Below are 27635 nucleotides of genomic sequence, written 5' to 3' on the forward strand. Positions count from 1 at the left end.
GGTGCAACACTCCCACCCCTTGCAGCCGCCCTGCAGAAGAGGCAGGTGGGCAGTGAAGGACCCCGGCTCCATGGGGCTCGGAGAACCGGGGCGGTGGCTGCCCGACCCACAGCGGCCTGCCGGGCGGGGGGATGCAGAACTAGCATGGACGGGGAACAGGGTCCCCGGCGCCTTCTCCGCAGCTGCCAGGAGCCTTCTGCTGGCTGGTAGGAATCACGGCCCAAAGTCCATGCTCCTGTCACCTACACCAGGGCCTGGTACTGTCTTGCCTTACACATCCAGGCGGGGATGGGCGGAGAGGCGCTCCGCGCCCTGGCGGGGATTCAGGAAGAGCGGTCCTGAGGCCGCAGGTCCCACAGGCGGGTGGGCCCCTCAAGAGGCGGCTACCCCTTTACACGGACCGGCGCTTACCTAACGACCAAACTGTGATCACGCCTTCCAGCGATTTGCAGCCGGTGAAAGCAGGGGACAGGGGCTATCAGCCCGCAGCCTGGACTGCTGGAGGGGCTGCTCCGTCAAGGCCACACTGTCTGACCACGGTGCCACCTGCCCTGCACGGTTCTCCACCCAGCTGCAAGCCGAGGCCCCCTCCCTGGCACGCCCTCCCTTTCCCTCAGTGGCCGTGGGGACAGGGCTCAGAGCCAAGGGCAAGCCCGAGAAGCCAGGGAGGGCGGCCGCTCTGGGCAATCCCCGAGCAGCTCAGTGGGGCTTTGACAGAGCCCCCAGTCCTCCCAAACCGGGTACAATGAACTGGACTAAGACAGCTGCACACAGGACCAGCGGAGCGCAGGCGCCTTAGCACCTTGGAGTAAAACGCAATCAGGACTTGGGACGTGGACAAGGACTAGGATGGCCAATGGAAGAGCGATGGCGGGAGCCGCTGGCGACTGACCGTCTTCTCAGAGGCTGCGCGTCTCTGGAGGAGGCTGCTCAGGGCCAGGACCCCATCTCTGGGGAAGGCAGGCAGGCCTGGAGGGGGAGGACCCTGCAGCCCACCCCCCACGCCTGGGCCACTCCAGGCAGGGAGGAAGGTGGGGGAGAGATACTGGGAGAAATGGGGGGGGGGGGGTCTGAGAAACAGACATCCAGAAGCAGTGGCCCTCACGCAGGCTGTCACCGGCCCGCACCAGCACTCGGGACGTGCCCACTCTGCACTCACCAAGCTCCATTTCCTACCTTCCTTCAACCCACACACCACCCAGGAGCATGAGGACCCCTGAACCCACTTCACAGACAAGAATACCAAGGCTCAGGGCCCTGCAGGGGGAGCCAGCAGGATTCAGGCCACAGCACCCCCCACCCCTGTGCTGGCCAGGGGCCCAAACCCTGCAGCCCCATTAACAGTGGGAGGGGGCCACTGTCAAAGCATGTGGAGCTACTTGTCCTGAGACCCCTTCTGGCTCCCTGATGCGGGGCAGCTGAGGGATGAAGGCAGCAGAGGGACATGTGAGCCACTTCTGGAGGGACAGCGCACTCCACGTGTCTCAGACATGGCGTCACCCCATCTACCCCTCACTGCACCTCGGAAGGTGGGCTTCCGATCCCGTCCACACGGACTGGAGAGCTGTGGCCCCCAAAGCCACACCTGGCCAGTGACCCAGACGAGAGCCACAGCGGATGTCAGACTCTAAGGCCCACTCGTACCCACCGCCGGACAGTGGGTGGGAGGGACAGCTGGTCCCAGAATCTGTGGCAGAGGGTGTGGCCTGGGCGGCACCCAGGCTGGCAGAGCCGGCCTGGCAAGGTGGGCGGGTGGCAGGGAGGCGTTTTCTGGGTACCGGGGAAGGACAGCACTTCCCCAGGAGCAGCAGTACCTTGGACCGACCCAGGCTGCTGTGAGGAAGAGCACTGGAGGTCGGGAGGCCGCGCACCCCCGGGCCTAGAGCCCTGCCACACTGCTGCCCAAGGGGCCCGACCAGAAGGCTGAGGGAGCCACCGGGGAGGTGAGCCGCGGGCATGCATGTGTGTGTGCATCTGTGCACACCCATGGGTGGGCTGTGTTGTCCAGGCCAAGGTCCCATTCACTCCAGTGGGGTGGGGGCTCCTGGAGAAAAAAACCCCCACCATGAAATTCTGAGAGTCCCAGCCTCTCTGCCCTACGCCCCTCCACCCAAGGGGACAGGGCCCTGCTGGTAACCACAAAGGGTCTCAGGCCAGCCTGGCCAGTCCAGGACCAGGCCGGCACCCCTGCCCCAGCTCTGCAAGGAAGAGTGCCCCCCCGGTACACACCCAGGACTGGTGGCTGGCTCCGGGGCAACAAGCAGGTACAGGCAGGCCCCAGGTACACACAACTTCTCTCTGGGGACTGAGGCAGCAGGCCTAGGGGAGGGACAGGGCACAGGGGACAGTGCAGAAAGGGCAGGAGAGCCCCAGGAGCAAGGGAGGAAGGTTCCCAAAATCCCACGTGGGGGTCCCCCAGGGCTGAGTGGCCTCGAGGCCCAGAGAAGCCCACGGACGGTGACCTGGCTGCTAGACTGTGACCTAGCTGGGAGGCCCAGCAGAGCTGTCCTGGGCTACAGTGGCCCATGGCCATCTTTAGGAGAAACAGGTGGCAGGGAGACGGGTGCTGACCAGCTGTATACAGGGCTCCAATGGCGGCAGAAACAGGAAGGTCACAGTGAAGAGCGTGTCAGAGTCCCAACCCAGTGTGTCTGACCCAGGGCCTGACCTCCCTGCCTGCCCTCCACGCAAGGGATCCCAGAAGTAGAGCTGGCGGGGGGACCCATAGTCCCCCATGGGCCCAGAGGGGAGAAGTGGTTCAGGGCACCCAGGCTGGCAGGTCCCTTCCACAGCCCTGTGACGCCACTGCAGCCCCCTACTTCTCCCAGGTCCCATCAGAGTGGCTTAAAGGCCTGAGCACCCAGGAGCTTCGCTGACGGTGGCCCGGGTCCAGTCACCCCCAGGCCCTAGGCCACGGTGGCTATTGATTGAGTCCAGGGCCATTCCAGGGGCCTTAACAAGCTCAGAAGCAAACCCTGTGTGCCACTCCCTGGGCACCAGCAGGGGGGACCCCCAGGGAGAGCCAGAGGACCTTGGTGGGGCTGACCCATGAGATCATGGTGTCCTGATGCTCCCTGCAACCCTGTGTCTGACTGCCCAGGGAGCACCAGACAGGGCTGGTGGCAGGGAAGGAGCCACAGGCCTTCAGAGATGTCCTGAGATGGCAGGCCAGCTGAGAAGGGGAACTGGCATGGCAGGACAGGTCTGGAAGGAGGTCCAGGGCCAGCAGTGAGGCCAGGAGCCACAGGCATTGGGTCATGGTGGTGAAAGGCAGGCATGGGAATGAGGACAAGGGTCTGACAATGGCCAGCAGTGTCTCGGCCACCCACCGCCCAGCCAGGACCTGCCCGGGTCTAGTCACCTGGTCACTATAAACAGGGGTCAGAGGCCCCAGCTACCCAGATCTGGGCAGGCAGGTCTGTCCTGTGACAGGCTTGGTCAGCATCCAGCCCCAGGCAGGGAAATCAGGCCGGGCCAGCCCGGTCACCTCTCCTGAGTGTGCATGGGCCATGACACCGCTGCCGGGGTGGGGCCGATGGCCCCACAGGCAGCTCTCTCGGCCCTCCTTGTCCCCGCACTGAACCCCCCCAGCATGCTGTTTGTGGTGCTCGGCCCAGCTCCTGACCCCTCCCTGTCTCCCCATGCCTCCCCAATCGGGGCTTCTGCTGCTCTCTGCCAGGTACCTTGGTGGCCTGCGGTCTTGCTCCAGGGTCAGGGCCCTGGGAGGACCATGTGGCTTGGAGCCTTTCCCTGAGCTCAGGGCAAGGCAAGGGGGGGTGTCCCAGGCCCCCAGTGATGGCAGGGACCTGTCTGCTGTACCCCATAGAATGGCAGGAGAACTCCAGACTCATCTGTACAGACGAGAAAGCAGAGGCCACGGGCAGAGCAAGGCATTGAGGACTGAGATTGTCTCTGGTGCGACAGACCAGGACCCAGAGAAGGAGGTGGGGCGAGGGCAGGAGGCCCCCATTTTGTAGAGAACCAGGCCTCTAACATGCACACATGGCCTGGTGCTGACTGGAAGGTCCCCGAGCAAAGCTGTGTCCTGTGCAAAAGATCCTGGAGTGGGGAGACTTCAAGGATTCCTGGAGGCCTTCCTGGAAGTAACAGCTGAACAAGACTCCAGGGTAGGGCAGCTGCGGGAACAACCCAGCGGGGACCCTGGACCTGCCCCCGGCATCACAGCAGGGGTGGCCCTGGGTGGAAGGAGCTCCCCTTGCCACTGGCAGAGCTGCAGGGCGAGGAGGCCACCGGGCCTGCCCCTGGTGTACAACCTGCCTTGTCAGAGAACACGGCCCTTCCCCACAGTGTTTCCACCTTTGAGGAAAGGGTAGAGCTTGGGAAATCCCTCGGTCTAGGTCTAGGCCCCAGGCCTCGCGCCTCCCCAAAGCCAGGGCCCCTCAGCACACTCCCAAAGGCCTGTCCCCGCTGACTCCAGCTAGGGAAGTCCCTCCAACATCTAACCATAGTGCTTCCTGCTGCATGTTCAGACATCCTGGCATCAGCCTGGGAAGGACCTGGGCCTGCTTTCTCCACCTGTGGAGGTGGTGGGCTCCCTGGGCCCTGCCAGCCCTGTCCATGTCCCCATAGCTGAGTCTTTGCCCTCCGGGTCCCCAAGCCGTTGTCACCATGGGCAGTAATGGGTTCTACCTCCACAATCGCCCATAACAATGACAACAATGTGCACACACTGGTCGGCGGACCTGCAGGTCACTGGTACCAAGGGCAGGTGGCAGGCTCAGGGCACACACGGACAAAACTGCCTTTGGCTGCACAAGTTAGAGCCCAGCCCTGCCACCCCTGCCAGAGCGAGTGGGAGCCACGGCCAGAGGGCAGGCCACACAGAGGCTGCCCACGCCCTGTGCATGGGGGACAGGCTGGGCCCGGCACAAGGGGGGATTTAAAGGAGACATCTAAGCCGGCAGGACAAGGAAACAGCTGGGAGAAAAGGCATGGGAGGTCCCAGCAGCGCTCAGAGGAGGCCTGCTGGGGACTCTAGGAGGCAGGGGGTGGACGGTGTGGGTGGAGGGGTAGGAGTGGGGCCGCGTGTCCAGGGCTGGGCCTGGGGCCTCCCACACTCCTGGGGACATTCCCCCTCTCTGAGCAAAAGGGGATCCATCACTCCAACCGTTGGCCCAGGGCTACAGGAAGTATTAGGTGCCACAAAGGACACAGACGTGTGGTCCCATCAAGGGCACAGAGCAGACGCTCCGTCCTGGGGCCCACGGTGGCGGCATGTATGCATTTGTGCCCAGAGCGTGGCCCCACCCTGACACCCCCTCCAGAGATGGAGCTGGGACAGCCTCTTCCCTGAGGGGCCTGTGGCATCAGGCTGAACCAGGGGCAAGATGAGTCAGGCCCCCTCGCGGAGCCCGGTGACCTGCCTGTCCTCTGCCCCCGACCCCGCAATCCCAGCAAGGTTTCCAATGCACCTCTTGGGGAGTGGTTGAGAATTTCACAACATAAATTCACCCAATTCTAAGCAAACATCAGCCCAGCTCACCGAGACCCCTCCTGCCCGCCTGGGGCCTGGGTAGAAGCCACCTGGCCGTCTGGCGCAGGCAGGTGAGGGCACCTGGCGGCCAGCAGGTACCTGGGAGCCAGCTGCTGCTGAGCAAAGATAGAATGTCAGCCTCCGGGAGGGGACAAGCCTCGGCTCCTCCCCTTCCTCCCGGCCCCTCCCTGCAGGTGGCAGCACAGGTGGGCCACCGGGGCTGAGGTGGTGGCCGCCCCTCCCCAAGCCTGGTACAGCCTCCAGATAGCGGCCCTACCCCACCCCCCGTGGGGCTGCCACTGGGGCCACGTGGCCACGCAAATGACCTGCCAGGCTTCCCTGGAGGCCCGGCCTCCCAGGGCTGGGCCGGCGCTTCCTGCCTGAGAGGTAGGCACTGGGTCCCGACTGTGGGCTGGAGGGAAGGGGAGAGGCTGGGTAAGCCTCCAGTGTGGGACGGGGGAGGTGCCCGGTGCCCCAGCTTGCTGGCAAGCAGCTGAAAAGAACCAACATCTGGGGTAGTGAGCGGCTTGGGGAGGTGGAGGGCCCTGCAGCAGAACTGGGCATCCACACAGTTGGGCAGGTCCCAGGGGGTGGGAAGGGGGGGGGCTGGGCTGCACCCCCCCCATCAGCCTCTGTAGGCAGTGCCAGTTGGGCAGGGCACCAGGGGCTCCCCCACTTTCCCAGGCATCTCTGGCCCCTCAAATGTGGGTTCTCCGCAAGCCGGAGCAGCAGAGGCGGGGACCACCCTACCTCAGAGTCTGGTAGCTGATTCTGCGCCCAAGTGGCCGAGCCCTGGGGAAGGAGGGCACCCCAGGCCCTGTCCTTGGAGCTGAGTTCCTGTGCTCGGAGCTGCCCAAGGCCACCCGGAGTCAGGGGAGTGGGCAAGACGGTCAGACTCGAAGTCCGCACAAGGGACGGTGAGGTATGCCCAGGGCAGCCCTGGCCTGCTGGTGGCCTGGGGGAGGAGCCCCTCCCTCCCCGCCCCCACTCCCTCCTCCCCTGCTGGCCCTGGGGCTGCTTCCAGCTGCCAGGGTGCACCTTTGCCCTCACTCCTCCCCATGTCCTCCCTCACCTCTGCAGATGACTAATGTCTCAGGGCTCCTGGGAACAGCCGGCGGCCCCCTGGTGTCAGCAACCTGGCCACAGCCCAGCCCCCTGCCGGCCATGCCCACCGTGCCTGCCATGCCCTCTGTGCCCACTGGGCCGCAGATGGACCGCATGGGGAACAGCTCCCAGGGCGCCTCCCAGCTCTTCCTCACCACCCCGTTGGCCCGCGGCATCTCAGGGGTCTTCGTGTGGACTGCCCTGTTGCTCACCTGCCACCAGGTAAGCCCTCCCTTCTGCACTTCTCTTTGGGCCCTGCTCTCTGTGGGACATGGCCCTGGCTGGCCCTGCTGGGATCTGGGACCGCAGGCCATGGCTGTGGGGCAGCCATCAGAGCCCTGGATGGATGATGCCAGGGCACAGGGGCAAGAGAGGAGGCTTTCTCCAGAACACGGCCTGTGGGAGCCAGGCCTGAGGATGGCAGTTCTCTGCCAGGGACAGAGCTTGGCTGGGAGCCCCAGAGGGGCTGGCCCCCCAGATCTAGGGAAGGAGAGGAGAGAAGCGACATGCTCAGCCCTGAGCCCCACAAGCCCCCAGCCCCACGGGGTGACAATTAGGCAAATGGACCCACCCCTCAGAGGGGGAATGGCCAGGCCCAGGGAAGGAAGAGCCAGGGTATGGGCAGCAGAACTGACACCCAGAGGGGCCCAGGACGACATGCTGGCCATGGGAGGTGAGTGTGCAGGCCAGGGACAGGACTGTCGGGCACAGGGCGCTCAGGACATAGAACAGGGACCTTGAATGTCGGTGCAGCACACCCCAGAGGGTGTGGGGAGCGAGGGACGGCTGTGGGGGGAGCTGAGAGCAGAGTTGGCCTTTGGGATGGTTCAACTGGCACTGAGGGGAGGGCGGCGTGAGCCTGGGGCAGGGGGCTGGCAGGCAGGGAGGGCTGTGTGGCCTCACACAACCACAATGTAAGGTAGACACAAGTGTGTGAGGGGGGCCAGCTGAGTACAACACGGCTGAGAGCAGCAAGGGCCATCAGGGAGGGCTGTCTGGAGGAGGCAGTGTTTGCACAGAGTCTTACCAAGCTGCTCTTGGGCCTCTGGACAGGTCCACTGAACAGGTGTGTGGTGCATGCGCATTCTGTGGCAGCCACACCTACTCCCTGGTGACGGGACGGGTGTTAGGTCTGGGGTTGTCTGCGATTTATGGGGCAAGGACCCACAGGGGCAGGCCCCCAAAGTCTGGAGTCGGGGTCTCGGACTCCCCTCTGTGTGACCCCAATTTCTGCAGTTGCGGCAACTGTGTGTGTGTGTGTGTCTGTCTGTGACTCCTGGGGTCCATCCCCCAGATGGGGCTGCAGCTCCTACCCCCGCCCCCACTGCCAGGCCCTCCGGGACATAAGGGCAACTAGACTCTGCCCTCTCTGAGCCCAGAAGGACAGAGAAGGATTCAGCCTCTCACTTTAGAGACGGGAAGGCAAGGCCGGAGAGGACGGCGAGGGCCTGCCAAGGCCACCCAGCCAGGCAGTGCCAGCCCCAGGAGAGAATCCATGTCTCCTAGTGACTGGTCAGGCCAGGCCCCTCCCACTGCACCGTCGGGGAGTGAGGGACAGATAAGGAGTCTGTTCTGGGCGCCAACCTGCCCCCGCCACTCCCTGCACTGCGCCCTACAAGCTGGGTGCATGCGGAGCTCCACACACAGCCTGCCCTCCCACGGCCCTCTCTCCACCTGCGCTTAAAGGCACCTCCTCCAGGAAGCCCTCCAGAGGTGCTGTGAACCACAGCCGGGTGCTGTGTGCCCGGCTCCCCAATGACTCTTCCTCTTCTGGACCCTCTCCCTGCTTCTCCATGTCCTCGCAGAAGACATGAAAATCAAGAAAGTGTTCTAGGCAAACTGTAATCAGCTGTGTTTTCCTACCGTCCAGGGATAAGACAGTGATGTCTTTTCCTCTTTACCGTGTTTCCAACATGCGTGGGGTCATCTCATGTTTACATGTCACATTACTTCAGAGCGGGTCCCCAAGTGCACATCTTGGGACGCTCCCGTGTGGGGTGGCTCTGCCGTGACCAGCCCGGCCCCACTGCCACGCACAGGTCGCTGTGATGGGCATCCTCATACCCAAACCCTTTCTTTCTGAATGTACCTGCTCCGTGGGGAAAATCCCAGGAGGGGTCGAGGGTATCAGCTGTTTGGATGCTCCCCGCCCCCCCACAATATTGAGTTGCCAAACTGCCTTCCAGAGCGGCCATGCCCCCTCGGGGGCCATGGATGCCCCTCACCCCCACCCCCACCCCCAGGAAGATTCTCTCGGAATGAATGAACACATACATGAGTGAGCGAGCATTCCCGCTGCAGAGTATTTGCTACGAACGGGGCTGCCACACCCTGGGAAGTTCACACTGCCTCCCACACTGCCCGCTGGCCTGCACGACGGGGGCTGTATGCGGCCTGCCGCCCCCCAAGCCTGCCCTTGCTCTGCCTGCCCAGATTTACCTGCACCTGCGGTCCTACACGGTCCCCAACGAGCAGCGCTACATCATCCGCCTACTCTTCATCGTGCCCATCTACGCCTTTGACTCCTGGCTCAGCCTCCTCCTCCTGGGGGGCCACCAGCACTACATCTACTTCGACTCGGTGCGTGACTGCTATGAAGGTGAGCACCCCCAGCAAGATCCAGGGAGGCCACTTGTCAGCTCAGGAACCCCACCCTCCAGGGCCGAGTCCAGCTTGGTCGGAATGGGGGTGGGGACATCGTGGCCACAGTGACTGCCAACGGCCAGGGGTCACCAGGGATGGTGGGTGGTCGCGAAGCTGAGGGGAGGGTTCTGCTGTGTGAGGGTCCTTGGTGTGGGCGTCCTCGGGGAGCCGAGGCTCACTGCTGCGCATCCCGGCCCTCTGCTCTGCAGCCTTTGTCATCTACAGCTTCCTGAGCCTCTGCTTCCAGTACCTGGGGGGTGAGAGCGCCATCATGGCTGAGATTCGGGGAAAGCCCATCCGGTAAGCATCTCGCCCCAGAGCCCACGGGGGCCCCTCCACACCCCAGGCGTCAGGGCCGGTCTGGAGACATGTCCTCCCGGGCCCTGCTTAAGGGACTTCCACACCCCAGGTCCAGCTGCTTCTATGGCACCTGCTGCCTCCAGGGCATGTCCTACTCCATCAGCTTCCTGCGCTTCTGCAAGCAGGTCAGTAAGGGTCTTGCCTGCCCCTGCCCTGCCCCTCGCAGCCACCCCCTGACCACCCCTGGCTTCCCCCTCACCCCAGGCCACACTGCAGTTCTGCATCGTGAAGCCCATCATGGCCTTGATCACCATCGTCCTGCAGGCATTTGGCAAATACCACGATGGAGACTTCAAGTAAGGCCAGGGTGCTGTGCTAGCTGGGGGGTGGGCACTGGGCCTGGCAGAGAGGAGAGGCAGCGGGCTGAGTCCTCAGAGGTGCCAAACAGGCCTCCCCTCCTCTTGGGAGACTGCCAGGGCGAGGCTGCAGCAAACAGACCCAGAAGAGCTGGCCCGTGTCTGTGGGTTGTGGGGCTGCACACTCTAGGTCCAGGGGCTCCCTCCCCCAGCCCCCACCCTGCAGCCAGCCCACCTGGGGGAGAGTGAGGGGGACGAGGGCACTCAGGCCCAGGGAGCCATTGGGCACAGGGAGGTGGGCAGCGCCTCCCTGGCACTCTGGGAGGGAGCCCTGCACTGGGTCCGCAGGAATACATGGCGTGTGCGGGCACACACACGCTCACAGGTGTGCATTCTCACTCACACAAGCACACGCCCACAAGTAGGCACACGCAGGCTTTCATGCGCACGTACACACAGACACCCACTCGCAAGCTCATGCAAGCACAACGCTCCCGTGTATGTGTGAACATGCCCACAGGTTTCACTCACATCACCCACACGCTCACACATGGGCGCACACCACCCGTGTCTACATGCAGAGGTCATCCCTTCAGGCTGTGCCTGGGTGGACAGGGAAGGGGGAGTGGGGTTTCATCAGGAGAAGGGCTACATCCTTACAGCCGTGTTGGGACTCCCCACAAGGGCTCCCTGCGGGAAGGGTTCAGGTGCACATCCCTGTTGGTACCCAGGCTGGGGCAGTGGGGAGGGCGGGGGGCACGCCCTGAACCCCCGGCACCTGCTCTGGCCCCAGCATCCACAGCGGCTACCTCTACGTCACCCTCATCTACAACGTCTCCGTCAGCCTGGCCCTCTACGCCCTGTTCCTCTTCTACTTCGCCACCAGGGAGCTCCTGCAGCCCTTTGAACCCGTCCTCAAATTCCTCACCATCAAGGCCGTCATCTTCCTCTCCTTCTGGCAGGGTGGGTGGGTTGTTGGGGCAGAGACCAGAGCCCATCTCACGTCCATCCCCAGGCCCTGTGTGACCTCAGGCCTGGCCTCAGTTTCCCTGGTGGAGCACAGGTCGGAACCCCCACCCCGTTGGCCGGACACCACAAAGCCCCTGGAGCAGGGGAAATGGCGAGTCCCCTTCCAGCAGGTCTGGGTGGTTGTGGGTGGAGTACACAGGCAGAGGCCCCCAGGGCCAGGCTGGGAGCGCTTCCAGACCCCACCCTGCAGGGGAGGGGTGGGCCTAAGCTCTGGGATCAGGGAGGTCAGGGCAGACACATGAGGAGCTCCCAGGTGCCCACAGTGCGGGGACCCTGGCTTTGGAGGCACCCACTCTGCTGAACCTCATCCTCCCTGGCGGACCCCCACCAGCTCACAAGACCTGTGCAGGGCAGGTGCCTGAGCAGCTGTCACCATCCCCAGGGATGCTGCTGGCCATCCTGGAAAAGTGTGGGGTCATCCCTGAGGTCCAGGTCATCGATGGGAGCAAGGTTGGGGCTGGCACGGTGGCTGCTGGCTACCAAAATTTCATCATCTGCATCGAGATGCTGTTTGCCTCCATTGCCCTGCGCTATGCCTTCACCTGCCAGGTGTATGCAGAGAAGAAAGAGAATTCACCAGGTGTGCCTGCTGGGCCCTGTGGGGGGTGGGGACATGTGGAGTGTGCGGCGATATCACAGCCAGGGGCCTGGGAGAGTGAGGCCAGCCCTGTCTTCCTTGGGGCACCCTCAGCACCACAGCTCTGTCTGCCATCCCATACATGGGCCCAGGGGATGTCAACCTCATGGACACTGGAGGACCCAACCCTGGACAGGGCCCACACTTGCATCTGGCCCAGGCTCTGAGCTCTGAGTGAGAGGGGCCAGACTGGATGTCTGGGCCCCACAGCCCCTGCTGGGATGGGGGGTGCTTCCCGAGCCTGGGGTACCCTGCCCACCACACCCAGGGGCCCCGGGCATCCCTAGTGAATGATTCATTTGGGTGGCGATGACCTGCACCTGCTCTGGCAGCCTGGGTTACCCCAAGCATGAAGGGCTCACTCCGAGCTGGAGAAAAGACCAGAGCTGGCCAAGGCGGCCTCTCCCTGTAGGCCCCAGGAGTCCCCTGGGCTGGGATAGCCCCAGCGGGAGGAGCAGGCTGGGATTCTGAAGCCCTGAGGGCTGGAAGTCACCCCCTGCTGGCTGAGCCCAGGGCCTGAGCAGCCTGGAGGCGGGTGGGAGCAGGGCCGTATCCCCGGGGCTGGGGTCCGAAGGGGAATGGACAGGTCCAGGACACCCCGACCCCACACTCGTGTTGTCTGCCCCCAGCCCCCGAGGCACCCATGCACAGCATCTCCAGTGGCCTCAAGGAGACCATGAGCCCACAGGACATCGTGCAGGACGCCGTGCACAACTTCTCCCCTGCCTACCAGCACTATACCCAGCAGGCCACACATGAGGCCCCAAGCCCCGGCACCCACCCCAGCATGGCAGGAGGCTCTGGTGCCATCAGAAAGAGTCGGAATGTGGAAAAGCGGATGCTGATCCCCTCGGAGGAACTGTAGAAGGGCCACGGATCACCAGCCACCTGGCTGTGACCACCTGCCCAGGCCTCTGGGAAAGCACAGGGCTCCTCACCCACCAGCCCTCTTGCCAAAGCCCCTCCTGGGAGCCCTCCTGCCAGGCCTGTGGAGACACCTCCCAGTCTCCCTCCCACCGGCAGGCCCTTGGCCCCAGGAGGGGACACCTGAGCTTATCTGATGAGCCTGGGACCCTCGGGGCTCCCGTGGCCATCAGCTCAGGGGGCTGCTGTGAGACGGGCACCAGCAGGCTCACACTGCATGGATGGAACCCAGGCCGGGCCCCTGCAGGGCAGGACGGTGTTGGGAGAGTGTGGCACTGCAGGCGCCATAGGCAGCGGGGGAGCTCAGCTGGGTCCTGCCGGGCCGCCGCATACCCCCTCCGGCGGTAGAGATTCTCAGAAAGCCCCCACCCCGAGGTGCCACCTGCACAGAACCTTTGCCCCGGGCAGCTCACGGAGCTTGTGGGGCTTCTAGGTGAATCACACTTATTTATACATAAACACCTGGGTTTTCTAGTGACTCCAGTGGTCTCTGTTCCTGCAGGGTCAGTGCCGGGAGGAAGGGACTGCAGCGGAGCTGTCAGATGAGCCCCACTATGCTAAGTCTGGTGTTGGGGGAAGGGTCTGGGTTGTCGCTTGAAGCAGAGGGAGCACAGAGCTCACAGGTAGACCTGCCCTGTGCTCCCAGGAGACCCAGAGCACTCCCCTTCCTTTTGGAGCTCAGCTGCCCCCATAAAATGAGTCCCTGGCCAGGTTCGACCGCAGTGGGTCCATGGAGGACCCGGACACAAGCCCAGAGAGCGCACAGCATGCAGACGGGGCTCGCAGCTGGAGCCTGCCTTCCCCGTCCTCTCGCCTATGTGCCAGGCTATGCTATGCCAGACACTCACCTTGCCCTCCAGAAGCTTCAAGGGGGCCTTGTGGCATGGGACCACGGGAGAGATGCCAGCAGCAGCCAGCCGAATGGGGACACCTCCTGAGGGCAGGGGCCTGTGTGCCCGAGAGCCCGCGGGGGTGGGGAGCAGCAGGCAGGAAAGCCTGGTGGGCACCCTCCAGCGATGACCTCCACCCCTCCTGGCCACCTGTACCCCATCACCGGGGAAAGGACCCAAAGGTTCGGAGAGACTGAGCAGGGCAGGGACTGACCCACGGTGTCCTGGCCAGAGTAGGGTGGCCCTGAGGCCTTGCGACCTGGGACTCAAGGCATCAGCCTCTCCAAGAGCCCACATGGGCTGCCCTGCGAGATAAGCCACCCACCCGCCTTATCATGCCCTCCACAGCTGGCGGGCCATGATTGGCCCCGCGCAGGCCCTGCGGTCTGTCAGCAGGTTTGCGAGTGGGCACAGTGCCTCTGAGATCTGTCGACCTCCGCAGAAGGTTGTATGGAAATCGCAGGAAGACCCGGTGCCAGCCGCACTGTGGGTGATGGGGCCGTGCTGCCCTGCAGGCCCCTGCCCGGGGATGTCCACCCCCTTAGGCCCCAGCTGCCCAAAGCCGTGTGCACAGGGTCAGTGGATGGGGATCTCCTTCCAAAGGCCACACCCAGTGTGGGCTGCTGGCAGCAAGGGCGCCTTCAGGTCAGGTCTGTGCACTGGGGATGGCCTTGTCAGCCTGGCACTTTGGGGCCAGGGGCAGGGGGTCCACTGTGTGCTAAGGGTGGGCCCAGGACCCTGGCATACACTCCATCCTCACCACAGCTATGGGAAAGTTGGCCGAGGCCCAGAGAGGTTAAGCCACTTTCGAGAATTGGATCAGCCCCACAAAAGCCACCACTCGCCCTCATGCGGGCCCCCACAGACATCTCCGCCTGGGACTAGGTGCTGCTTCTCCTTCTGACACGACAGAGTAAAGCTGTGCCCCTGCCACCCACAGGTAGGACAGAGCCTCATGTGGTCCAAGTCACTGCCCCCACCTCACTGGCCGCCCCCCTCTGGGGGGGAGCATGGGCACTCTTGAGAAGGAAGGGGAGGAGGCACCTCTGGCCATTGATGGTGACAAGGTGGGCTCTCAGTTCTGGGGGCCAGGAGTGGTAGGGTAGGCAGGTCCCCGTGCTCTCATCTGGGAAATGGCCCCAGCAATCCGCACCCAAGGAGGCAGCCCCGAGAGGGGTGGACGGCCGGGGCAGGGCAGAGGGGCCCTGACAGGCTGGAGGCCATGCCTCCCCGAGCTCACGCCTGCGGGCTCGCTGCCAGCCCCAGGCACTGGGCCACCATGCGGGGCTCTCGCAGGTGGAGCAGGCCTGGCTTCGGGGAGGTCTGGCTTAGCTGGGGGCCCGGGTGACCCTGCCATGCTGCCAGTCTGCTCCCAGGACTGCACACAAGGGACCTGTGGATTGGAAGGCGGGAGACAGGTGTCCCAGAGCTCGCCACCCACTGAAGCCCCCCCTCTCCCACCCATCAGGGACAGCAAGGACAGGAGTGGTCCTGGCACTGAAGCCCCCCCACCCTGCCCCACAGGGACAGGGAGGGCGGGGGCCGTCCCATCAGCTTAGGCAGAGGTGGGCCAGGAGGGCCAGCAGGTCTTGGAAACCGTGAGACCTCATCTGCAAGCCCATCCTTCAGAGGCTGACCCATCTGCCCCTTGAAGGGATGGTAGGTGGGGAAGGCCCTCGGCTCTGGCTTCCAGGAGCGCCCCCTTACTTTAGGCATCTCATTCACCCCAGATCAACCTTCCCTCTCCCTCCTCCCACCTCCTGCAAGACCTGACCTGAGACTGGGCCACATACCGCCCGGGGGGTGGGGGGAGCAATCCGCATTCAAGGGCCAGGGGCTCCTGGTCAGGGCAGACGGGACACTCGGGAATCACGCCCACCATTCAGAAGGCCAGCTCAGCCGCGTCCACCTGCCTGACCCCCTCCTCATCCCAAGGCTGTCCTGATGGACAACCCCCCTCCAAACCTAGGAGACCCACCGCAGGTGGGATGGTGTCAGAGGGCCGGGACACGGGCAGGGGGGGTGCAGTGGCCTAGCACATCCAATGCCCCCCCCACATACACACACTCAGGGACTTGACCCAAAGCCCCAGTCACAAAACCAGGCAGGTCTGAAACCAGAAGACTTTATTGCAAAGGTACAAAAGCATCACAGCAGAGATGTACAGCAATAAATTAGGTGGTGGCTGTGAGGGGACAGGGCAGGCGCAGGGCACGTGTCAAACGGACAAGGACCACAACGTGGGGTCTCTTCTCAATAATTTATACCATAAAAGCAGCACAAAAATAAATATTGAAATGGAACAGCCGAGCAACGGAGGCGAGGACACAGGAGGCCCTGTCACCCAGATGGATGAAGGCACTGCCCCCCCTCGGGAAGGACCCGTGTGTCTGAAGCACAGGAGACAAGGGGACAAACCCAAGGGACAGAGGTCCTTGCCTTTTCTCTTAAATAAAAAAAAATCCATATATTAAACGTGTGACAATGGAATCTCAGTGAGCTGAAAGGAAAAGCGCGAGAATGCTCCGGTCTTCCGTCCCTGGCCCCCAGCCCCCCGGGGAGCGGGCACACAGGGGGCCCCAGGGCAGGCGGGATGTGGAGGGGAGCAGCAGGCAGCCGGGGTGGGGGTGATCGGCTCCCACCCCCACCCGACCCAAACTGCAGCTCTGCTCTATCAGGGATTTACAGTAAAAACAGGAAAAAAGTTACGAAAAATCTGTACGATAAAATGTGTATATAATTTTATATATATATATACTTTTCTCTCTTTTAAATATTTCCCCATGGTCCTTATTGATATCCAATGTGGATTACCTACCATGGCTATGGTATTGACAGCTTTTTTTTTTTTTTTTTTTTAAATACACTGGGCCTTTTGCTCTGTCAGGATCCAGCATGCCCAAGACCCTTCACCCTCCCCCAGGACAAGGCCAAGCCAAGGCCGCAAGGCAATGCTGCTGCAGAGCCCCAGACGTCTTCCGGCCGCCCCTGACAGCAGACACAGGAGGAGGATGCAGCCGTTGGGGCCACATGTCCTCTTCCTCCGGGAGGTGGTGGGTGGCGGGGCCAGGAGGAAGCTGGGAGCTTGAACTCACCGACCACCCCCAAACCCCGCAGCCCTGGCATCGCTCCAGCAGGGGCAGGAAGGGGCGGTCCAAGTTTGGAGCACAGAAGCCATGATCAATGGAGGAGGTTTGCAGGGGAGGGAAGCCCCAGCAGGGATCACCAAGGTCATGAGGGGTGCCAAGGGGGGGAGAAAGAGCAGGTGAAGGTTCCAGGTAAGGATGAAGCACCAAGGTGGCTGTGTCCCCTTGTCCCCTGTACCAACACACCACCCAGGTCCTTGGGACGTGGCCCCATGCCTGTGTCAACTCCCTTGTCACACCATCCAGCCCCTCCTGCAGAACCACAGCCTGCCCTCGAGGACCCTGCCAACCTCACCCCATTCCACACAGAACCCCTGCGCATCCACCCCCAGACCCCGCCACCCCTTCCTCCACCTGCTCCACCTTCCCCAGCTGGCTGCTCCCCGCCCAGCAGCTACTACTCCTCAGTAGGGACCTCCCTGGGGTCCCTCCAACAGAGGGAAAGCCAGCAACCCCCACGGAAATCTGGTACACGTGACAGGCCACACCAAGCCGCTCTCCTGCAGCCCTTGTGCTGCTGGCGTGCTGGTGTGACGGCTGGTGTGATGGCAGGCCTGTCCTGGGGCACACACACACACACAGCCTCTCACGCAGCCCTCCCTTCGTCTCCAGTAAGGCTAGAGCACTGTCATGGTGCTTTTTGTCACCAGGGACAAATGGTTCCTCCTAGAGCACCAGAGCTCAGTCAGGGCAGCGAGGGGGTTCCTGCACCAGCTGGTGGATGACAGCAGGCCACTCCTGGGGGCAGTGGAAGACAGAGGCCCTGCCATCAGGGCCACGGGGCCAGGAACCTTGTGGACCTTCCCTCCACACACCCCGACTCCCAGTGGCACAAGACGCACACCCCTGGAAAAGGACAGTCTGGAGAGAGCTGGCAGGGCCCAGAGGAAGGCCAGGTGGGTGCGTGTGTGCGTGTGTGCATGTGTGTGCATGTGGGAAGGCGTGCAGCACACGGTCTCACAAGACCCCATCTTTAGCCAGCACCCTCGTCCCCGCCACGAGTCTCTACTTGGGCTCAGGTGTTAGGGGGTCTGCTCCCTAGGGGAACCGCTGATGGGCATGAGAGGGATGCCCACCACCCGTCCGCCTGCCCACCCAGCACCCGGGCTGCTGCACCCCAAGGCCCAACCCCTGGTCAGGCACTAGGAGGCGGCTGAGAAGGGCACGGAGGTGGAGGAAATCTCGGCAGACTTGACGATGGTGATGACGCTGGTGGTGGCCACCTTGGTGGGGGTGACAGGCCCGCGGGCCACGGTGCGGGCGAAGGTCTGCAGGGCCTCGTACTTGGAGCGCAGCGCGTCAAGCTCCAGCTTCATGCTGCTGTTCTCTCGAGCCAGCTTCTCCACTTCCTGCTGCAACTCCACCCGCTGCCGCTCCAGCTCCTCCTTCTGCGTCACGCGCTTGATGCGGCAGCTGGCGGCGTAACCGCGGTTCTTGAGCGTGCGCCGGCGCTGCTTCAGGCGGACCACCTCCTCCTTGGTGAGGCCTCGCAGGTGCTGGTTCAGCTCCCGCACCGACATGGACACCAGCTCGTCATCGCTGAGCACCGGGGCGTTCTCGCCCGCCTCCTTCTTGACCTGCAGGGGCCACAGCACAGGGGTCAGCACAGGGACACCGGGGTGCCGTAGGGGGGCAGCAGGAAGGACTTGCCACAGCGGGCCCCCAGAGCTGGCTCAGTGTGTCTACGCTGGGACAAAACCTGGTTCCGGGCAGCAGAAAAACCTGGCAGCACCGCCTCTGCCGCCCAGGCTGGCCTTCACTCCTCCATCATGGATTGGGGGTGGTCCCTGTGGGGTCACCTGACACCACACACACAGTAGAATGCAGGTGGCTCTCTGATGGGGGTCACTGGCTACACCTGACCCTCACCTGGTTCCCACTGGCTACCCAGACCCTGCAAGGCCATGGCCCACGTGCATGCCGCCCTCTGTGAAGCTCCAGTGCCGGGGGGTGGGATGGACACAGGCAGGTGAGGGGCAGGAAGGCACGGCAGCCCATCCTTCCACACCCCTCCGACCTAGTGGGACCTCAAAAGGGGTGTGGGTGTGCACGGCTCACCACAAATGCTCAGAGTTCCCTCTCGTGCCAGACCCAGCTCTGCTCCCAGGATGAGACAGCCAACCAAGAGCACAGGCTACCGGCCTCAGAAGCTGGGTGGGCCTGGGAGGCAGCACACACTGCGCACAGTCGGAGCCAGGCCCTGGGAGCTGGAGCGTCACCCTTCACACGTGCTGCCTTGCCAGGGGTTCTAGGGGATGGAGGCCACGCTGCCCACGCCCGGGTGCCGGGGTGATGAGCACATCCAAGCCAACAGAGATCCGGGGATCCGCTCCTACACCTCACCCTCCCAAGGAGTGATCCCCCGGATGTCAGAGCTGGCATCTCCCATGGCCACAACCCTCAATTCTGTCACCACCGCTCTGTGACATCTCCTCTAGCCAACAGCCCCCACAAACACACTCTATTCCAGGGGGTGGGACTTCCTTCCTCACACTCAGGGCAATCCTGGGAAAGAGGGGCTGCTGGGGTCTGAGCCAGGACAGAAACAGGGTCTGCTCACCCCTAGTCCCACTTACCTTTAACCCCTTGTTTGGTTTGGGATTAGTCGTCATAACCTGGGCACGTCACCCGAACAGAAGGCCTTGGAAATTGGAACTACAAGATCACATAAGAACACAAAAGTGAGCAAGGTTAGGTTCTGGCCAGGCTAGGGATGGGACCTGCTGTCGTCATAAGTGACCCGAGGTGGGGACATCCCCACCGTATAGATGCTCCAAGGAGGCTCAGCTCCTCGTTCCGAGTCACCCCAAAAGATGGGAGCCAGCCAGGCCTGAGGGGCTTGCCGAAGGGTCGGCATCCTGGCCACACCCCCCACTCCAGCATCAGACCACCAAGTCACCCAGACCCACCTTGGCCCAGCGCCTGGCAGCTACACGGCTGTCCTGTGCCGCCCCTGCCCATCAGGCCTATGCTGCCAGGGTTGGGGGCGGGGGGCACCAGAGCAGCTGTTGCTTCCTGTCCTCACTCCCTCTGAGCTGAGACGCTTGCACCCACCATGCACAGGTTGCACGTTTAAGGGCCAAAGTGCACAGCAGCAAAGCTCCCACCAGGGAACAGCCACACCCAGCACCTGAAGGGCACTGCTGCCCCCAGGATGGCACCCTGCCCTGGCAAGAGCCCCCAGTACCCCTGACCTAGCCTGGCTCCAGAGAGGAAGGGCTCCTTCGGGGAGCACACCCCAAGGGACGGGTGGAGCCCCCACCCGCCGGGGCCCCGCCCTCCCTAGCAGACCTACCTCCGCAGAGAGCACTGCAGCTGTGGCATCACCACCCCCACCTGGGCTGCCCTACAGCCATGACCTGAGGCCCATGAGGTGGGCCGGGGCTCCCTACACTGGCCAGGGCAGGATCCAGGAGGTGGGGAGCTGCCACCGCACGAGCTCATCGACTGTCTGGCGGGAGTCCTCCCCGGCGCCCGCCAGCCCCCACCGCTGCCCGCCCTTCTAGTTTTCGCGTCTGCATTGTGTCACACATTCTAATCATTCATGAAAAAGCCAGCCAAAGCATCCCAAGCATGATTCCCCTCTGATAGTTGCCATGGCGACCTTGGGAAGTAGCCAACCCTTGATGGTCGTCATGGAAACAGAGAAGCCCACAGCAACAATGGCTTTGGGCAGGCGGGTGCAGACATCACAGGTTGTGGGACAGTAAACAAACCCGTGTGCCCTGGCGGCTGGCTGGGGAGGATGAGGGGAAGGGGTTCTAGAGTTGCCAGCACACTCTGTTGCTGGGTTAGGGACCAGGGTCCACATTCCAAACGCCAGGTAAAGTGAACTGAGCAAAGAGAACATGAGAAAAATGCATGGCGGGGGAGGGGGCAGGCCCCAGAGAAGGAGCCGCACCAAAGCCTCCATCTCCAGGGCAAGTGGGACTCGGTGGGTGACTCCACCCCGCCTTCCTTCACGCATGGCCCTGGGACCCCGAGTGCAGCACAGCCTAGACCTGTCCCCCCACTGCTCCTGCCTGCTGCTCCCAGAGGGTCTCAGCACCCAGGCCACTGGACCCCCAGTCAGCCCTGGCAACACAGCCACTCTCCCGGGCACTAATAATGGATGATGGAGAGCAGGACAGCAGCAGGGCTGAGACCAGGCACACCCTTGGGGGCACCGGGCTCCTCCGCACCCCCCACACGTGTGCATGAAACAGATACGCAGACACAGCAGCATGGGGTGATCCCGGCAGGGACACAGGAGCTGCTTCCTGACAGCAGCCTGACCCCCAGTATCTGTGGTGTTGGGGTGGGGCACAACGAGTGTCCCTCCCTCCAGGTGCTGGGGTCAAAGCCGAGCTAGAGAAGCCACCTGGAGGGCCAGCAGAAGCCAGGCAGCTGGGAGAGCCATGAGAAACTTTTCCACGGGCACAGGAGGGGTGGCCGGGTGCCATTCCAGCACACGTCAGCGCACAAGGGCCTGGAGCCGCCAGGGCATAGCTGTGCGGTGAGTCACAGCTGTTTACAGAGTGAGGAGCTCACATTCCCACAGACCTAAAGCCCTCCCACCCTGCACGGACCGCCCAGCCTGCCTGATGAGAAAAGGGAGGCCCCAGAAAAGGAGGCACCTCCTCTCAGACCCCGACCAGCAGGGGCTTCTCTCCCTCACCATCAGTGAGGGGCCAGCTCAGCCAGCACCCAGGGCCACACAGGGCTTTGGTCAGGGCAGGTACACCTCCTCTGGGGACCTGCCCTCCATGACAGGCAAGGTGGGATGTCCAGGTAACCAGGATGGGCACAGGACTGGGCCACGGCGCTCCAAGGGCTCGGCCCCTCCTCTCTGTCTGCACAGGCCCCCTCAGGGTCCCTTGGCTGTCTGCAAGGTCAAGGTCACCTGGGCAAAGCCCCATGTCTACCAGCTCTGAACCCACCCACCCACCTCCCTGGCCTTCTGGGAACAGGATACAGATGAGCGCCTCAGCAGAGGTGGGAGAAGAGTGGCCCCGAGCCCACCTGGGGTCCAAGCAAGAAGGGACGCCTCTCTGTGGGATGGTGCCACGCTGCGGTCTGACCCCTGGGGACTCCCTGCTGGTTTCAGACCACCTGTTCAACGGGAGAGTACACGCGGAGGTGATCATCGCCTTGAGACAAGGTTGGGGGAAAACCCAGTAAAGCTCTTCTCTCTGTAGGTCTCAGGCTCTTTTTCCGAAAATGAGGGGATCGGAACCAGGGGTCCCAGGCTTCTGTCCAGCTCGCTGAGGCCTCAGTTGGGCCGAGTGGGGGACGCCAAGGAGACTGGGGGCTCCATTCAACCCCCAGGGGGCTAGGGTCCATACCAGGAAACCCCTGAGAAGCCAGAGACTTGGGGACAGGTGGGCAAGTCCCAGGTAAGGGCAAACACTGTCCAGGGCCTTCTGCTCGCAGACACAACCCCACTGCCTCAGGAGGACCAAATCTTGGCCTCCGCCCCCTCCTGAGGCACCCGCTCGACTGGAAGTCTCCTCCAGCTGCTGGAAAGCACAACTGTCTGCCTGCCCTGCCAGCACCCAGCAGTCTGCCCCCAGAGGCACCTCACAGTCTCAGGGCCACAGTGCCAGGGACCCAGATCCAGGAGCACAGGGCTGGCCAGGCACTGCCCTGCTTTCGTGAGTTCAGTATACAGACAAACAAAGCACCATCACTCCCCTCTGCCAAGCTATACAACATATATGCAGTAGTGAACTAAAGTCACTTCAAACACAAAAGGCAAAAAAAAAACCCTAATAGTTTGCTTTTGGCAATAGGTTCAGAGAGAGGTTTCATACCTGTGCAAGTTTGTAAAACAACTGATTTTAAAACAACTGCCCTAAAACATGTATTTATAAATGACTGAACCTCAGGCAACCTCATGGCCACCAGAGCGCAGGAGGGACTGTGTTCTGGTCTTGGGCTGGACCCCAGCCAGAGTTAGAGACCTCGGCCCTGATAGGCCAGGCCGGGCGGAGCGCTGGTGAGGTGGCCCTCCTTCCTTTCCACAGCAGGCTCGATACCAGTGCCACCGCACCAGCAACAGGTCAGGACCAGGACCACCCCACGACTCTCTGACAGCTGCACAGGATGACACTCCGGCCATCATCTCCCGTCACTGCTAACTAACAAAACCCGCCATGAGTGGATGGAGTGCTCATCTCTCTCCACAGGCTTTTCTGAATTCCAGTAAAGTCACCTGAGCAGCCCAATGGCCAGAGCCAGGCAGGGATCCCGGGAGGCGGGTCTGAACCTCTGTGGCGCACATGCCTGCCCAGCAAGTGAGGGTAAGGACGCCCATGTCCCGCAGCCCTTGAGACGCTGCTGGTCAAGGAAGGCTGCGCTGTATTATAATTTGGAACACCTTTCCGGTGACTGCTTTTCTAACTGAAGAGCTTAGTCTTCAACCCAAAGCCGGAAACTCTATTCTCGTGTCTATCTACACAAAGTCCAGGGAAAGACCGTTTGCCCTTAAAACAAACAAAAACAGACATACCAGCAGCCTAGATGTACGTCAAGTCTGGGGATGGCAGTTTGGAACAAGTTAGGGAGCCAGAGCCTGCCCTCCCTTCTGGGCCCCACCAAGAATAGGCAGGTCGTCCAGGTTCAACAGTCCAGGACAGCCCTTCCAGGGGCAGGTGAGCTGGAGGCCAGGGCCTCAGACCCTCCATGCCCCCAGCATATGTCTACTGCTTGCCCACTGTCCCATTCTGCTCACCTGGGGCGACTGCAGTCCAGGCTGGCCCCAGGGTGCTCTGGCCCTTTCTGCACTGGACCCAGATTCAGGGCCCCAGGGGAACGTTTGCTCCACCAGTAAAGCCGGGTGGCTAATGGGCACAATGGCCTGGGGCTTTGGAGTCTCACAGGGTTCTAATGCTCCCCTTGGTGAGACCCACCTACACTGTAAGCCTCATGTGCAGGAAGCCGAATCTCTGGCCTCCAGCAGAGTGGGGTCTCAAAACACTTGCTCCTGCTCAGTGTGGAGTGAAGGCTACTGCCGCTCCTCGTGCCTGCCCCCATTCAGCACCCCAGCTGTTCTGAGCCTGTGTTCCCAGGGCTCTGTGGCTGTCAGGTCCAGGGAGGGAGGAAAGGGGTTCTGTCCTCGAGCAGATCTCCACTCTGAGCAGCAAAACAGCACCTGACTCCCTGGGTGGCTGCAAACCCCAAAGCCCGAAGTCACCGTGACGTGACTGCCTGTGTCCTGGAGGGCTGGGGCCCTTCCCACAGGGGGCCCAAAGCTAAGCTCCCAGCTGCACAGTGGGGCACAGGAGTCAACTGTCCCATGAACACAGGTTAACACAGCCAGCTTGCCCCCCAAGCAGATGCCTCAACCAACTGAAGATGGGTCCCAGGACCAGGAGGGCGCACACCTCCCGCTGGACTCCCCTCAATGTGGGGTGCACCCCACCAGCCCGGCCCACACCCAGCCTGCAGGCTGGCCCTGGCTGGCCGCCCTCCGGCAAGACATGACTGTCTGCCTGGCTCGGAGGACGTCTGGTCACCTTGCGTTTGCAGTTTGAGGAAGCTGTGTCATCCTGGCTCTGTCCAGAGGTGACTCAGGCAGCTGCTAAGCTGACAGCAGGCCGAATGCCTCGCCTCCTGGACCACGCCCTGGCCCCTCGCTGCCCTGGTACCCCTCTGGGTGGTCGTCCTGTCTCCAGGCTCCCCTCTGCTCTTCTGTTCGCTCCACAGCTGCCCAGGGGGTCAACCAGCCCCAACCTCCATGTCCAGCCAAGGTTAAAGAGCCAGTGTGTCCGACAAGCCCCAGAGATGCACCCTGTCCCCACACCTGCCCTGCTTCCCAGTCTCCAGCTCAGGTGATGTCCCAGCATGCAATTCATGTCCCCAAGGCCTCACTGCTCCTTCCACGTCCACCTGCTGGCCTCAGCCCGCCTCCCTGCAGATGCTCCAGCCCTCCAGCAGCACCTGGCTCAGGCCTCGGCTTCTTCCATCTGGACCTTGGTCCCTCCAATGTAGGCCCCAGGATAGGAAGAAGAACCACCTGCCCAAAGGCCCTCCTGAGCCCCTTGCTCCCTGGCTACCTGTCGCCTTCCAGGCCTCCAGCTCTGCCTTCTAGGGCCCCCACCATCAGTGCTCCTGCCCTCCTCCCTCAACCCCTACTGCACCAGAAAGCCCCCTCCTGCCCTCCCTGTGGCAGAGGCGGGCACCCTCTGGTGAGCATAAATCAAGGGCTGAGCCCAAGACTTGGTCCTGGTCTCTCTGTCCGAGGCTTGCTCCCCTCGCTGGAAGGAGAGCAGGGGATGTTCTTAACTACACCTGTTCCCCTCAACTTCCAGCAAGTGAGAAGCATGCTGCCTAACCACACATGAGCAGTGCACTGAAGGGAGGGGGCTCTGGGGCACCCCTCGTCCAGGGCAGCCCACGTGACACAGAGAAGCAGGCAGGGTGCTACCCCAGACCCCGGGTGTCAGACTCTGGCGCTATAGGCCAGGTGAGGAGGCTTCAGGCTTGGGGTCCTCATCTAAGTGGGAGGGGGTGAGGGTGGGGCGTGGACTGCATGATCCCTACCATGTATCTCTACCTGTTCTAAAGTTCTATGATTTTAAGACAACACTTTCAATTTCCTGAAACTGCAAGAAAGAGGAAACATGACAAGTCTGGGACTTACAAAAAGCAAAAGTAAACACGGGAGCAATGCATCTTCCATCGGCAGGGAGCAGGGAGGCGGGGAGCAGAGGGGAGGGTGAGTCACTGTTTACTGCTCTGAGGAGCAGCCACACAGAGAACGCTCACAGCTGCCCGGGTTCCATTTCCCGTGTGGACTGGACCCTAAAGCCAGAAAGTCCACTCCAGAAACCTTTAGACTCGGGACCAGGCAGGCCTTCTGCTCGGCTCCTGAGACAGTAAACAGACTCTCCAGCTATTGGAGCTCCAAGAGAGCCCGCGTATGGGGCAGCAGACACTTGGGCGGACGAAGGTGGGTTGGGAAAGCCACCTCACTGCAGCCCTGCCGGGCCCTGGAGACAGGGCTGGAACGAAGCAAGCCACAGCAGTGACTTCCCCAGTAGCCCCAATTCGACTCCCATTTTTAGCAACCACCTTGAAAGTGAGTGGGGCTGAACTTGGACCACATCCCTTAAAGTCCAGCTATGCTCAAACACAGACGCAAAGGCACTCCAAAGAGAAGTCTTGCTTTGTGTTCCTGGGTCAGTAAACTTTATTTTGGAACCACAGGAGGACGGGGGTTAAGTTCTAAAAGCAGACCTCCCTCCTCCCCCCCTCCCCCCAGCTCAAACTCAAAACACTGCTACTGGGTTACCTCCTGAGGGAAGTTCTGCAAAAGATGTCAACTACCCACAACGCAAGAGAGGTTTAGGTGTGCCTCACCCACCTGCACAGCCCACCTTCCACTTCTCAGACCCCTCCCACCCGAGTGGACAGACACTCTTTAAGGAGCCCCATCCCAGAAGGCATGGTGCTTGGAGAGGCCCAGCGCACACGGTGGAGAGCGGCACTCTGCCGAGATATACCTGTGCTGGGAGGGCTGTAACAGCAAAATCTCCAGTGCCCATAAAGGGGAGGGGAGGGGGGGAGGGGAGGGCGTCCAAGTCACACCGACCCAGGAAGCCACGGACCCCATCTGCGTGTAGGGATCTTCCGCACTAACCATCCAGCGGGGAAGCAGGGCTGCCCGACCAGAGAGCAGCGGGAAACGTAAACAAGAGCATAATCATTAACGCAGAACAGAGCAGGGAACTTCCAGCACCCCAAAACATCAACGCTCCACGGCTGTGTTCTGCTTTGTGAAAGCACCCCACAGCACGTGGCTGGCCACAACAGCACGAGACGCCCAAGGCAAAGCCATCAGCTCTGCCTAAGGTAGACCCAGGTAGGGGGGACCCTCCCCCACCCCGTAGCCCTCCGAGGTTCCCGGGGCGGGGGCGGGGGCGGGGGCAGTGGACGCGGGTAGGCGGACCTGGGAGGGACGGAGACCCCCATTCGCAGACGAGGAAGGTGAGGCCGCGGGGTTTGGGGGAAGTGTCCCCCTCCCCACGCAGAGCTCCCACCCCAAGGCCTGCCTCCGGGGAACCCCTGGCAGGTCAGCTGCTCCGAACGTGACAGCGGTCATGAGTCCCCTCGTCCTGTCGCCCCCGCCCCCAGCGCGGGTGGGCAGCCTCCGCCTGGCAGGGCGGCACCGGCCGGGTCGGCCCCGCGCCACCACGCGCTCCCCTGCACGTGGCCTGTATTTTCGCCCCCGCCTTCCCGCCTCCGAGCGGATCTCGGGGCCCAAGGCACCGCCGGCGGAGAGGGCTGGACGCGGAGCGCCGGGCCCGCCCGCACGCCCCGGGCTCCCCCCCGCGGGGCCCCCAGCCTCCCGCTCGGGCTCGGGCTCGGGCTCGGGGCGGCCCGGGGATCGGGAGAGCGCTCCGGGGCCCCAGGGGCAGGCGTCCCGGCCCGCGCGGCACCTGACGGCAGGTGCGCGGGCCGGGGTCTCCGGGTCCCGCCCAACTTCGCGGCCGCGCCGAGGCCGCCGTGACTCAGCGGCGCGCGGCCCCGCCCGCCCCCGGCCCGCCCCCGGCCGGCCCGGCCCCGGCCCCGGCCCGGCCCCGGCCCCGGCCCACTCGGCCCGGCCCGGCCCGGCCCGGCCGCTCCTCACCTGGCGTCGCGCGGGGGGCGCGGGCGCGCGGCGGCTCCTCGCGGGCACGCGCTCTCCTCGCGCTCGCGCTCACTCTCGCGCTCCCCTCGGCCGCCGCCTCCGCCGCGCGCTGGGGCTCCGACTTCGCGAAGAACAACAAGTCCCCCCCGCCGCCCGCCGCCAGCCCGCCCGCCCGGCTCCCCAGCATCTGACACCGCTTCCGGGATCGGCGTCGGCGCGCGTCACGCCGCCCCGCCCACTGCGCGCCGCCGCCCGGCCCCGCCCCCCGCCGCCCGCCGCCCGCCGCTCGCGGGCCCGGCCCCGCCCACCGCCCACGGCCCGGCCCCGCCCCTCCCGCCGCGGCCCGGGCTCCGCCCATCGCCGCGGCCCGCCGCTCCAGCGCCCGCCCAGCGCCCGCCCAGCGCCCGCCAGAGCGCCGCCGAGGGCTGCACCTGTGCGCGCAGGTGCCGCGCGCCCCGCGCGGTGGCGGCCGTCCCCGGTGAGGGAGTTGAGCCAAGAGC

The 27635-nt window shown here is 63.3% G+C and overlaps 2 protein-coding genes across 5 annotated transcripts; one reads left to right on the forward strand and one right to left on the reverse strand.

Annotated features, from left to right (window-relative positions):
- The first annotated feature begins 1800 nt into the window (after positions 1-1800).
- Positions 1801-12965, forward strand: TMEM184A (transmembrane protein 184A). Of its 3 annotated transcripts, XM_026011300.2 has the most exons (11): positions 1801-1943; positions 5689-5881; positions 6179-6416; positions 6575-6820; positions 9032-9197; positions 9451-9541; positions 9651-9726; positions 9806-9897; positions 10691-10860; positions 11309-11506; positions 12193-12965. In XM_026011300.2, the coding sequence occupies exons 4-11, from the start codon at positions 6575-6577 to the stop codon at positions 12426-12428; spliced, it is 1275 nt and encodes a 424-aa protein (XP_025867085.1). In that variant the 5' UTR covers positions 1801-1943; positions 5689-5881; positions 6179-6416; the 3' UTR covers positions 12429-12965. The 3 variants fall into 3 exon arrangements, with proteins under 3 accessions (XP_025867085.1, XP_025867086.1, XP_072609430.1); XM_072753329.1 differs by lacking the exon at positions 1801-1943 and having other exon boundaries at positions 5762-5881; positions 6215-6416; XM_026011301.2 differs by lacking the exons at positions 1801-1943; positions 6179-6416 and having other exon boundaries at positions 5694-5881.
- Positions 12966-15488: 2523 nt separating this feature from the next.
- MAFK (MAF bZIP transcription factor K) lies at positions 15489-27317 on the reverse strand. 2 transcript variants are annotated; one of them, XM_072753330.1, is made up of 3 exons: positions 27136-27317; positions 19100-19178; positions 15489-18100 (listed from the first exon to the last, which is right to left on the reverse strand). In XM_072753330.1, exons 2-3 carry the CDS (start codon positions 19133-19135, stop codon positions 17666-17668), a joined length of 471 nt encoding a protein of 156 aa, XP_072609431.1. In that variant the 5' UTR covers positions 19136-19178; positions 27136-27317; the 3' UTR covers positions 15489-17665. The 2 variants fall into 2 exon arrangements, with proteins under 2 accessions (XP_072609431.1, XP_072609432.1); XM_072753331.1 differs by lacking the exon at positions 27136-27317 and adding an exon at positions 19819-20017.
- Positions 27318-27635: the final 318 nt, after the last annotated feature.

This window comes from Vulpes vulpes, chromosome 3 (genome assembly GCF_048418805.1).
Source record: "Vulpes vulpes isolate BD-2025 chromosome 3, VulVul3, whole genome shotgun sequence".
In the NCBI taxonomy this organism is placed as follows: domain Eukaryota; kingdom Metazoa; phylum Chordata; class Mammalia; order Carnivora; family Canidae; genus Vulpes; species Vulpes vulpes.

Excerpts from the sequence above, each read along its gene's own strand:
- TMEM184A (XM_026011300.2), top strand. The coding sequence starts at position 6,575 with ATGACTAATGTCTCAGGGCTCCTGGGAACAGCCGGCGGCCCCCTGGTG. Across the intron at positions 6,821-9,031 it reads TGTTGCTCACCTGCCACCAG|ATTTACCTGCACCTGCGGTC; the intron begins GTAAGCCCTCCC and ends CTGCCTGCCCAG. Across the intron at positions 11,507-12,192 it reads GAAGAAAGAGAATTCACCAG|CCCCCGAGGCACCCATGCAC; the intron begins GTGTGCCTGCTG and ends GTCTGCCCCCAG.
- MAFK (XM_072753330.1), bottom strand. The coding sequence starts at position 19,135 with ATGACGACTAATCCCAAACCAAACAAGGGGTTAAAG. Across the intron at positions 18,101-19,099 it reads AACCAAACAAGGGGTTAAAG|GTCAAGAAGGAGGCGGGCGA; the intron begins GTAAGTGGGACT and ends TGGCCCCTGCAG.